We start from the raw sequence: 13,362 nt of genomic DNA, 5'->3' as shown, positions 1-13,362 counted from the left end.
TGGCTCAGTGGATAGAGTGTCAGCCTGCGGACTGAAGGGTCTCAGGTTCAATTCCAGTCAAGGGCATGTACCTTAGTTGCGGGCACATCCTCTGTAGGGTATGTGCAGGAGGCAGCTGATCGATGTTTCTAACTCTCTATCCCTCTCCCTTCCTCTCTGTAAAAAATCAATAAAATATATATTTTTTAAAAAAGAAATGTTCAAGATACATCCAAGAGTCTTCTAAGAATCACATCTGCTGAGATAAAGCACAAGTGGATAAGCCCTGGTCAGAACCCAGGATGCTACTGCGTGATCCCCTTCCACAATAGGAAAACTTGGGAACAACCTGCATTTTTAGAACAAGGTGGCATCTATACTAATAAAAGGGTAATGTGCTAATTAGACTGAACATCTTCCGGATGTCCTTCCGAACAAAGCTATGTTGGCAGACCCAAGGCAGAGGAGGTTAGAGGTGATCAGGCAGGCAGAGAGGAGCAGTTAGGGGGATCAGGCCAGCAGGGGAGAGCAGTTAGGGCAGACAGGCTATCAGGGGAGAGCATTTAGGGGGATCAGACAGGCAGGCAGGTGAGCAGTTAGGAGCCAGAGGTCCTGAGGGGTCCCAGATTGGAGAAAGTGCAGGCCCAGCTGAGGTGACCCTCTTCCCGTGCATGAATTTTGTGCACCGGGCCTCTAGTATATATATATAAAAAGCCAGCGACCGCAATGAATGGAACGACTGACGACTGGTCACTATGACACCCACTGTAGCCAGCGTACCGGCCTGATCAAGGGGTGGGGCCTGCTGGTCAACCTCCTGCGGTCCCTCCCCTGGGCCGGACTGCCCCTGATCAGACTCTCCCATCCCAATCAAGGGCGTGGCCAGCCAGCCAAATGTCCCCCATACACCCCTGCCCATCCACCCACCCAGTCCCACCCCCAATCATCCAGCCCCATCTCTGATCATCCTGCCCCACCACAATAGGCCCACAGCCCCTCCCCCATCTGGCCTCACCCCTGGTAGCACCCCACCCCAATAGGGGGCCAACCCCCTACGGCCCCACTCCCAGCAGGCCCCTCCCCCAATGCACCCCCACCAGCCTGATCAGCCTGCAGCCAGTCTCCCCGGTCTGCCCCACTCTTGATTGCCTTTCCCACCCCAATACAGGGCAGGGATGGCCAACCAACCTCCTGGAGCCCCTGCCCCTGCCCAGTCCCACCCCAGATCGGCCCCCCAACCCTGATCATGGGCAGGGCCAGCTGGCCAACCACCCATGGCCCCTCCCCCAGGCCACTGGCCCCAATTGGCCCCCAACCCCAATCAGTGGTGGGGTCCACCAGCCAATCACCCACGGGCTCTCCCACCAGCTGGCCTGGCCCTGATCAGGCCCCAATCGGGGTGTGCCAGCCAACCAACCTCCCACCATCTCCTCCTCCCGACAGGCCCAGCCGCGATCTGCCCCAATTGGGTCTGGGATGGCTGGATCCCACCCATGCACAAATTAGTGCACTAGGCAACCTATATAGTAAAGAGCTAATATGCAGAACAACCGTCCGGACGACCTTCCAGACAAAGCTGGGGCTGCGAGGGCCAACCCCCTTGCACGAATTTCATGCATCAGGCCTCTAGTCCTTATATAAGACAAAATAGACTTTAATCCAAAATAGTAAAAGGATAAAACAAAGGTCATTATATAATGACTAGAGGCCCGGTACACGAAATTCGTACACATGGGGGTGTCCCTCAGCCCAGCCTGCACCCTCTCTAATCTGGGACCCCTCGAGGGATGTCCAACTGCCCACTGGGATTGGGCCTAAACGGGCAGTTGGGACATTCCTCTCACAATCCAGGACTGCTGGCTCCTAACTGCTCGCATGCCTGCCTTCCTGATTGCCCCTAACCGCTTCTGCCTGCCAGCCTGATCACCTCCTATCCACTCCCCTGCCAGCCTGATTGATGCCTCACTGCTTCCCTGCCAGCCTGTTTGCCCCTAACTGCCCTCCCCTGCAGGTCTGGTCCCCCCCCCCCAACTGCTCTCCCCTGCAGGCCTGAGTCCCTCCCAACTGCCCTTCCCTGCAGGCCTGGTCGCTCCCAACTTCCCTCCTCTGCTGGCCTGGTTGCCCCTAACTTCCTTCCCCTGCAACCTTGATCGCCCCCAACTGCCCTCCCTTGCAGGCCTGGTCCCTCCCAACTGCCCTACCCTGTTGGCCTGATCACCCACAACTGCCCTCCCTTGCAGGCCTGGTCCCTCCCAACTCTCCTCCCGTGCTGGCCATCTTGAGGCGGCCATATTGTGTCCACATGGGGGCAGGCTCTTTGACCACATGGGGGCAGCCATCTTGTATGTTGGAGTGATGGTCAATCTGCATATTACTCTTTTATTAGATAGGATAGAGGCCTGGTACACGGTGGGGGCCGGCTGGTTTGCCCTGAAGGATGTCCCGGATCAGGGTGGGGGTTCCCTTGGGGTGTGGGGCCACCTGGGCAAGGGGCCAATGTGGTTTGCAGGCAGGCCACACCCCCTGGTGACCCAAGCGGAGGCCCCTGGTATCTGGGGTCTATCTATCTTCTACAATTGAAACTTTGTAGCCTGGAGCGGAGCCAAGCCTTCTGCTTGCTCCGTGGTGGCAGCCATTTCTGACAAAAAATCATAAGGAAATGTGGTGATGAGACTAACTGAACTAGGTATGTAACTAAACCCAGATAAGGCCCCCGGGATATGTAACTGAATCCAGTTAGGGCCTCTGTATTAACTTCTAACATTCTGATGGGCTCGTGCAGAAAAATACTTCTCTTGTGACTGCCCAAGACAAGCCTGTAAGTTTTCTTGGTGATTAAACTTGCCACCTACCAATTGGAATGGTCTGCCTTTTTCTTCAGTCTCCCCCTGCCTTCCACATATGGGGGCCAGTTTCAGGTTATACACATGAAGCTTGGCAGGAGGTTGCAACCCAACACTAACATGTAGTAGGAACCCAATAATTGTTGAATAAATTAATTAGTGATGCTGAAAAGTGTCCAAGATTAATGTGATTTGGGAAAACATATATCAATCATGTGCTTACTTACTCCATGTCCACTGCATTGTGCTGAACAATTAAGGGACTGCAACTTAAGAAACCTCGATTCTACACATTCACGATTTATACAAACCTAATGAAAAAAATTTCCATGTCAGAGAAGTTCAGCTATCTTCACATTTTAATCAGTAATTTTATAACATAAGATCATAACCATTCACTGCAACAAATATCCATTAAGTACTGTTTTTGCTGTACCCCACAAATTTTTATGTTTCATTTTCAATTAATTCAAAATATTTTTCAATTTTTCTTGAGATTCCTCCTTTCAGAATGTGTTGCTTAATGTCTAAGTATTGTGAGATTTTTCACGTAACTCCAATGTAAACTATACACTTTGGTGATAGTGATATGTCAGTGTAGGTTCAACTGTAACAAATGTACCAACAATGTTTTATAATATAGGACTTACAGTATCATTAAGGGTTACCTAGTAAAATTTGTTTTCAGACATTATCACTGAAAAAAAGTATCCATGTTATGGAAAAGATTCTATTCTTTCTAAATTGCCAACTGAATAATATCAAATCATCTGTTGATTTATTTTTCCTTTTAGAAGCATATTTTTATTTTTTTAAAATAATTTCACAAATCATTTTGTAGCTCTACTCTGCAAAGGGAATTATGATAAAATTTCAATTCTTTTTTAACTTATTTTTATTGTTGATACTCATTTTAATTCTTATTTTTATTGTTGACACTATTATATCTCTCCCCGTCCTCTCACCCCTTCCCCCACCTCCACCCAGCCCCCACACCCTCCTTCCGTCTGGCCATCACCATGCTGTTGTCTGAATCTATGGGTTATGCATCTATGTTCTTTGGTTAATCCCTTTACCTTCTTCCATCCAGTCCCCCTTCTTGCCCCACCCTGATAGCTGTCATGTATCCATATCTCTGTTTCTATTTTGTTCACACAGATTCCTCATATAAGTGAGGTCATATGATATGACCACTTGGGCTGTTTCCAAATCTTATCTATTATAAATTGCACTGCTATGAACATAGGGGTGCATATATTCTTTCTGATTGGTGTTTCTGGCTTCTTAGGCTATATTCTTAGAAGTGGGATCACTGAAACATTGAAATTCCGAAAAGGATCCTATAATATAAAACACTGTTTTGGCTCCCTGGCCATTTTTCATTTTCTGACTGCAAAAGTATAATGATAAAATCTGGATTCCCTCCCCCCTTTATAAGGCACACAACCCTATTAAGAACTTTCAATAAGTGCCCATCAGTATATGAGTGGATAAAAAAAAGGTGGTACATTTACATAATAGAATACTATGCAGCTGTAAAAAAGAAGGAATTCTTCCCTTTTACAACAGCAGATGGACCTGGAGATTATTATGCTAAGTGAAATAACCCAGTCAAAGAAAGACGAATACCATATGCTCTCACTTATATGTGGAATCTAATGAAGAAAATAAACTGATGAACAAAATAAAAGCAGAAGCATGGAGACCTATTTTATTTTTACTTGTTTTGGCTCCATGGCCTATATATATCTTCCAAGCTCCAGGCATAGCCCTCCTTTGAGGAGGCATTCGTGACTCATAAGCATGAAGAAGCAGCCCGGCAAAGATCTGCTCAGGAATAAAATGAAACTTTGCAGTAAATTTATTCCCTCTATGTTTTCTCCAGATTTGTGTCAGCCTCGGAAATAATGACTTATAATAACAATGAATAATAATAGCCAATCTGTATGTAACTCTTACAATGTGCTAAACATTGAGCTAATCACTTTACACTGTTATCTAATTTAATCTTCTCATTAACCCCACAGAGTAAAAGCTATTATTATGCCCACTTCACATATAGTTGTAGTATCTCACACTGGTTATGTAACTAGCAAGATGTCAAAAAGTAAGAGGTGAATAGTTGATTCTATGCAGTCTGAAAATTAACTTGTGATCTTATCTCCTGGGCCACAAAGAGACACATATTACCCAGTTTTACTTATTACTTTCCACATACTACTTTTTACAAGAAGAAAAGTGAATTTCCATGCTAGAGAGTACTTAACTACAATGTATTTCCAAAATCTCTCCCCTCCCACTCCAGTCCTAAAATAGTTGGTAGTTTACTTGTTCACAACATTAAAATTCCAAAAAGGATCAAACTGTTCCATTTCCCTCTTTAAATCTGGAGCCTTACTGAAGCTTATTTTCTCTTTCTCTAAATACTTAAGGTTATATAGCACTACAAATGAATTTAAAATTTGGTATTGAAAATATGTGTTAAAGCAATAAATTTAATTTAATTTTTAAAGTAAATTTTAGATCACTTACTCTCTCAGAATCACATTCAGAGCCATCATTGACCTCCAGTGGATCTATACCTGAGCCATGAAGACTGTAGTCTAAAGTTATACATATAACATTTCGTACATAAGCGTAAAGCACAGCAACATTTTTTTGAATGTAAGGAGTTAGAGTAGGGTAGGTACAAATTAATCTTCCACATATAAGATTCCTACAAATATAATAAAATTATATTATTATTATATATTAGGCATTTCTTAAAAATGCTTCAGATTTGCTTTCTATGAAAAAAAATTAAAAATAAATGGTTCATAATATATGGCAACATGTCTAGGGAAAATGTAATACTTTAACACTAACATTTAAAGTAAAAAAGTATAAAGCTGTTGATTATCTTTCAATGCTACTAATGGCCTTTTATTCACTGTGCAGATTTATATCTTACTGTCAAATAATCAATTCATGCAAGCACTTTATAAGATCTGATGATAAACAAATTAGACCCATACCCTTATCATCTAATCTAAATGTCATGTTTTGTTGAGTTGTTCACTTGAAACCTGAATGATTTGGTGGACCAATTTCACCCCAATAAATGCAATTTCTAAAAAGGATAATTGTTTGTTTGTTTTTTTTAAAAAGTTCTACAAATGAAATAAACAAAGTCTTACAGATATTTAAGATGAGGACACATTGTAATTTAGCAGTCAGGAAAACTTCAAAGAGAACAGGCCATCTGAGTCAAAGCTTACAAGTTAGTAGGATTTTAACAGAGTAAGGCATTTCTAAAAGCATAAGCAAACCAAGGAAACATAAAACTACATGATACATTCACTTGCCTACAAATTCCATGAGCACAAGGGACATGTGTCATTTTCTAACTAGTATCTAGTCCAGTGTCCAGCACATAGGTTATTAATAAATATTTATTAAAACAAATTCATGACCAATATATCAAAGAGCTGGCTCTTCAGATGCAGGAAAAGATTTATTTTATTAATGTACCTTTACTACTAAAACACAAATGTCCCTCTTTTCCCCCATTGAACTTTTCCACCTTGCACCCGCAACCCACTCCCCCAAGGCCTTCACCGCAATACTGTCTATATGTTCATGGGTTATACATACATGCATATACATGATCTCACTATACGTATGATCTAATGAACAAAATAAACAGATGAACAAAATAGATCCAGAGACACATAAGCATGGAACAGATTGATGAATCTCAGATGGAAGAGGGGTTAGGTGGGTGGGAGGAGATTAACCAAAAATGAACTTCATTTTAAAGACACTGGACAGTCTTCAGCTTAGGCAAGCAATCAAATGAATGAGAACAGTATTTTTATAAAGAAAAATGAGCAGGCTCAGAAAGAAAAGGTGCAATAGATATTATTAGTTTCAATTATTGGATTTAGGAGCCTATGGTCATCTACATGTGCTTACAACTAGATGTAAATTTAAGCTTGTAGCACAAGAAAGATGTCAAAGCAAAGATTTTGATCTGAGATTCATTCCCATACACATGTCATACTTGGAACCACTGGCATGAATGACACATAGGAAGAAAAACTAGTCCTGGCCAGTGTGGCTCAGTTGGTTGGAGCATCATCCTGTACACAAAAAGCCGTGGGTTCGATTCCTGATCAGGGCACATTCCCACCTTGTGGGTTCAATCCCCAATCAACGCATGTATGGAGGCAACTGATCAATGTTTCTCTCTCACATTAATGTTTGTTTCTCTCTCCCAAAAATCAATTTTTAAAAAATAAAAACTAAAGACAGAATCTTATTGAACAAAATTATATTTAATATTTTCATAGCATACCTCCATTGGCAGAATTTATATTGGCCTCTTTCCTTACCGCAGTTCCCAAACCTATCAAGTTGAGATTGTATTTCTTCATAGCAGGCAAATGGAGCATTTTTTGAACCTGTCAAAGTTTAAAATATATTTGGATTAAAGCTCCCTTTCTTTTTCATCTTCTTTGCCTCAAGATATTATATCTCCTTTTCCTTTATTATTTAATTCAAAAATGTTCCCAATGAGGTTGTTGAAAAATAGAAAAATTAAAGTGAAAGGGTAATGGTCATGTTATTCCTCCTTTCACTTCATTTTCTGTTCTTTTCATCACAAAAGATATGAGGGGTAAGAAGAATCACAGAAGTGTAAACCATGAGAGGGCTCTGTGAAAGAGAGCAATAAAAAGATAACACAAGAAAATTATACTTGTTCTCCTAGATTTTGAGTACAAACTGATAAAAAGCCAGGTCTATAACGTAATCTCATTGAATAAACCTCATTGTATCTTCAAGAAGTCTTCTAAAAAGGACCAAAATTGCCAATCTTTACATTTAACTATTTCTTACTTTGTTACTATATTAGTTTTTTATTGCTTTGCAAAAGACTACCAAAATATTGGCAGCTTACAACCCATTTATAATGTCAGTTTTTATAAGTCAGAAGTCCAGCAAGGCAGAAGTGATTTCTCTACTCAGGGTCTCACTAGAAGTTATTGGCTGAGGCTGAAGTCTTCCTGTGAGCTCACTGATTATTGGTGGAATTCAGGGTTGTTGTTTGTTGTTGTTGTTGTTGGCACTCATAGCTTCATTTTCTTACTATCTGCCAAGGGTTGATCTTGGCTCCTAGGAATTGCCCCCCAGGTCCTAGTCACATGGCCCTTCAAAACATGGCAGCTTAGCCCGGCCAGCATTGTTCAGTGGTTGAGCATCAACATATGAACCAGGAGGTCATGATTCAATTTCGTCAGGGCACATGCCCGGTTAGTGGGTTCGATCCCCAGTGTAGGGAGTACAGGAGGCATCTGATCAATGATTCTCTCTCATCATTGATGTTTCTCTCTCTCTCTCTCTCTCTCTCTCTCTCTCTCTCTCTCTCTCTCTCTCCCCTCTCTCTCTCCCTCTCCCTTCCTCCTTAAAATCAATTTTAAAAAATACAACACAACCATGCAGCTTATTTTTTCCAAGCCAGCAAGAAAATAATTCTGACATCTCCCATCTTTTAAGGGCTCACATAATTAGGTCAGACCCATTCAGAATGATCTCAATTCAATCAAAGTTAACTGATGGTGGACCTTACACACATCTTTAAAATTCTTTAGTCACTATATAATGTAATCACAAGAATGATATCCCATCATATGTTCACTGTTTCTGCACAAACTCAATGGTACTATCCAAAGCATGTATAACAGGAGAGTCTGGGGGGCCATTTTAGAATTCTGCATAGCCCAGTCACCTACTCTAAGATGAGTCTCACTAAGTATAACTGCTTCATCCACAAAGCAGATAATAATATCTACCTCAGTAGATTGTTATGAGAATTAAGATAATGTTTATTTAGTCACTGTTAGTTCTCAGCTAATCCTTCTCTATATTTTTAAGCTCATGCAGTTTCTCCTGTTTACTTGCCCCTTCCATGATTTACATTTTTTCTCACTATTTTTTTAATTTTTTATCTTCTCCTAACTCAGTATCTTTCCACCATTTTTAAACATTGGTCCATTGTGCATATACCATAAAGACAGGCAATATTATTTTTTAGAATTCACAATCTATATATATAAAAGCCTAAGCATCCATTAAGTCAGAATGACCTGTACAGCCAGTTGCTATGACACACTGAGCAGGAAGGCAGGCAAGCAGTTAAGATCCAGCAGTCCTGGATGGTGAGAGGGATGTCCAAAAGGTCCTGGATTGTGAGAGGGTGCAGGCCGGGGTGAGGGACCCCCTCCCCCATGCACAAATTTCATGCACCACGTCTCTATTGTTTAATAACTTCAATTGTGACTCTAAGATACCAGGTTAGGAATGTCAATGCAGGAATTGTTAAACATCATAATATCCAGGGAAATTCAGAAATTGGATCATTCAGCCCAGTTTGGAGAGAGACTATAAAAGAATATGTTAGTCACAGAGAAGTCAGATGAATTCTGTTAAAAGTGATGATTTTCATCTGGTCCAATTCTTATTAGTCCATCTATTGCATCTAAAAGTACCAATGAGCCATATTATTAACTTCCCCCTTGAATGCTTCTCATTAGTTAGGGACTTTCTCTCAGATCAGTCTGAGTTTTCCAGAATCAGATGAAAACACTGAAAGGGCAGCACTTTGCAAATGTGAAATCATACGTCAAATATTCCCGTAAGTCCACCATACTGACCAAGTCTACTGAGTAAAAGAATTTGCCCTTTGATATTCCAAATAATATAATTAGATTCCCTGTATCCTATTATCAAAGAACTAGAAGCCCAATGCATGAAGATTCGTGCAAGAATAGGCCTTCCTTCCCCTGGCTGCCGACACACGGTGGGCTCGCTCCGGCAAGCCCTGCACACTCCAGCATTGCTTCCTCCTCACCCTCCTTCTCCAGAGAGTTCCTCTGTGCAGCGCTGGTGCTCCTGGGAGCCACAGAGGAAAATAGGTGAGGGGAGCAAGGCAGGCGGGGAGGACTACAGAGGTTGGGTGTGCTAGTGCATTTCACTTTCCCGTTATGAAAGTGGGATGCAACTGGCCCCCTTCCTCATCCTCTTCCTCCTCCACCCTCCACCTCCTGCCCACCCGCCCTCCCTCCATGCCCATCGCCCCTCCCCTCTTGATTTGGCAAGATAGGGAGGAGGGAGATCTGATAATTTGGGTTACTGTGTAGGTGGCCTCTTTCATCTATTCAAAACAAAGCTGAGCTGCCTGCCACTGACACCATGGCTGCCACCATCTTCCCTTGGCTGGCCCGGGGCTCCCGGGGCACGCTAACTGTACACCGAGCAAGCTCCCACATACATCTGCGCCCGTGGGACTGCTCCAACACTAGGGTTTTGTTTACCAGAGCAGCGGGGCAGGGGTGGGATAGAGGGAGATGACAGACAATCGGAGCTACGACCTCAGGCACCAGAGGGTTGCCTCTGAAGCTGGAGGCTGGGCCACAGAGAGGCTTCAAGGATGGTTGACAGGTGTGGAGTGCAGCAGTGAGGCCCTGAGGAGATGTGCTGCCCAGAGACCCAGAGCGGCCAGGGGGCGCCGCCATCTTTGTTGGGTTAATTTGCATACTACCTCCTGATTGGCTGTGGGCGTTGCAAAATGACAGTCAATTTACATATTTCTCTTTTATTAGTATAGGTATGAGGTACAATAAAATACTGAACATAACCTAACATCTGACTCACCTCATCTCATGACTAATAGGCATTTACAATTGAACATATCCTAAAACCAAATTCTGTTTTACCCCTAGACTTCCTTGTTTCAGTTTATGGAGCCATTTAGTCAACCAAATATACAGGCTAACACTTAGGGATCATCCTTGATTTACTTTATCCCTCATTTCCTACCTCTACTATGTAATCCAACTTTTATTAACATTACCTCCTAAATACAGCCTGTGCATGGCCACTTCTCTCTCACCTTCTTCATGGCCATCAAAGGCACAAACTTCGTTATAAAATGAGTAAGTTCTGAAAATCTAATGTATACCATTAGGTGTATTATGTACTTGCAATTATATACTAGAAAGTAACTTACATACTTGAAGGTTGCTAAGAGATTAAATCTTGAATATTCTCACCACACAAAAAAGGCTTGGTAATTATGTGACATGATGGAAAATATTAGCTAAATGTTATGGCACTGATCCCTTTATAATATCTGAGAATCAGATCAAGACATTGTACAACTAAACTTATACAATGTTATATGTCAATTATATCTCAATAAAGGTGGGGGTAAGAAAGACTTAAACATTAAGACTTGAAACAATAAAACTCCTAGAAGAAAACATAAGAAAAAAAGCTCTTGGACAGCAGTCCAGGCAATAATTTTTTGAATATGATACAAAAGCACAGGCAACAAAAGCAAAAATAGACAAGTGGGGCTGCATTAAACTAAAAAATTCTCAGCAAAGGAAAGAATCAACACAGGGAAAAGAAAACATAACATAAGAGGCAACAAAATCTCAGACATACATCATAGCAATATGTTTACTGACACAGCTCCTAGGGCAATAGAAGCTAAAGAGAAAATAAACAAATGGGACTACATCAAAATAAATAGCTTTTGCACAACAAAAGAAACCATCAACAAAACAACAAGAAAGCCCACAGCATGGGAGAACATATTTGCCCATGTTATCTCTGATAAAGGCTTAATCTCCAACATTTACAGGGAACTCATACAACTTAACAAAAGTAAGATAAACAACCCAATCAAAAAATGGGCAACGATGCAACTTAATAAAAGTAAGATAAATGATCCAATAAAAAAATGGGCAACGGACCTAAATAGAATCTTTTCAAAAGAAGACAGAAGGAAGGCCAAGAGACACATGAAAACATGCTCAAAGTCACTAATTATCCGAGAGATGCAAATCAAAACAACAATGCGGTACCATCTCACACCTGTCAGAATGGCTATCATCAACAAATCAACAAACAAGTGTTGGTGAGGATGCGGAGAAAAAGGAACCCTCGTGCACTGCTGGTGGAAATGCAGACTGGTGCAGCCACTGTGGAGAACAGTATGGAGTTTCCTCAAAAAAATGAAAATGGACCTCCCATTTGACCCAGTAATTCCACTCCTGGGAATATATCCGAAGAAACTAGAAACACCAATCAGAAAGGATATATGCACCCCTATGTTCATAACAGCACAATTTACAATAGCTAAGATTTGGAAACAGCCTAGGTGCCCGTCAGCAGATGACTGGATCAGAAAACTGTGGTACATCTACACAATGGAATACTCTGCTGCCATAAAAAAAGAAGGAATTCTCATCATTTGCAGCAACCTGGATGGAATTGGAGAACATTATGCTAAGTGAAATAAGCCAGTCAATGAAAAAAAAAAATACCACATGATCTCACTTATTTATGGATAATAAAGAACATTCTAAACTGATGAACAAAAAGATAGATACAGAGACAGTAAAGCATCAAATAGACTGTCAAATTACAGGGGGAAGGTTAGGGAGAGGTGGGGGAGATAAGAGATCAACTGAAGGACTTGTATGCATGCATATAAGCGTAACCAATGGACGCAAAACTCTGGGGGGTGAGGGCATGTATGGGTGTGGGGTGGGGGTGACAATGGTAAGATATGTACACATATAATACCTTAATAAAAAAAATAATAAAAATAAAAATAAAATGGGCAACGAACCTAAATAGATACTTTTCGAAAGAAGACATAAGGAAGGCCAAGAGACATGTGAAAACATGCTCAAAATCACTAATCATCCAAGAGATGCAAATCAAAATCACAATGCGGTACCATCTCACACCTGTCTGAATGGCTATCAACAACAAATCAACAAATGACAAGTGCTGGTGAGGATTAGGAGAAAAAGGAACCCTAGTGGGAATGCAGACTTGTGCAGCCACTGTGAAGAACAGTATGGAGTTTCCTCAAAAAACTAAAAATGGAACTCCCATTTGACCCAGTAATCCCACTTCTAGGAATATATCCCAAGAAACTAGAAACATCAATCAGAAAGGATATATGCACCCCTGTGTTCATAGCAGCACAAGTTACCATAGCTAAGATTTGGAAACAGCATAACTGCCCATCAGCAGATCAATGGATTTAAAAATTGTGGTACATCTACACAATGGAATACTAAGCTGCTATAAAAAAAAAAAAAGAAGGAATTCTTACCATTTGCAACAGCATGGATAGAACTGGAGAGTGTTATGCTAAGCGAAATAAGCCAGTCAGAGAAAGGTAAATATCACATGATCTCACTCATTGGTGGAATATAATGAACAACATAAACTGATGAACAAAAACAGATCCAGAGACAGAAGTATTGATCAGACTGTCAAACCTCAGAGGGAATGTAGGGGAGGGTGGGGGGGTAAAGGGAAGAGATCAACCAAAGGACTTGTATGCATGCATATAAGCCTAACCAATGGACACAGACATCAGGGGGGTGAGGGCATAATTGGGGGGGGGGGTTGGGAGGCAATGGGGCAATAAGGACACATATGTAATACCTTAATCAATAAAGAAAAAAAAAGAAAA

At 41.5% G+C, this 13,362-nt stretch overlaps 1 protein-coding gene across 1 annotated transcript in view; it reads right to left on the bottom strand.

The window, feature by feature from the left end:
- Nucleotides 1–5,146: 5,146 nt before the first annotated feature.
- The window catches only part of ADAM32 (ADAM metallopeptidase domain 32), a gene marked incomplete at both ends in the record, with an annotated part of 58,653 nt that continues 50,437 nt past the window's right edge, over nt 5,147–13,362 (bottom strand). Inside the window, 3 exons of the mRNA XM_079779375.1 lie at nt 5,147–5,248; nt 5,355–5,538; nt 7,159–7,264. Coding sequence (XP_079635501.1) covers nt 5,147–5,248; nt 5,355–5,538; nt 7,159–7,264 — 392 coding nt within the window. The remainder of the gene's footprint in view (nt 5,249–5,354; nt 5,539–7,158; nt 7,265–13,362) is intronic.

Source organism: Cnephaeus nilssonii (genome assembly GCF_951640355.1).
Source record: "Cnephaeus nilssonii genome assembly, chromosome: 8".
Taxonomy (NCBI): domain Eukaryota; kingdom Metazoa; phylum Chordata; class Mammalia; order Chiroptera; family Vespertilionidae; genus Cnephaeus; species Cnephaeus nilssonii.
The sequence above is the reverse complement of the archived record's forward strand: the minus strand, read 5'-3'. Positions and strand labels throughout refer to the sequence as shown.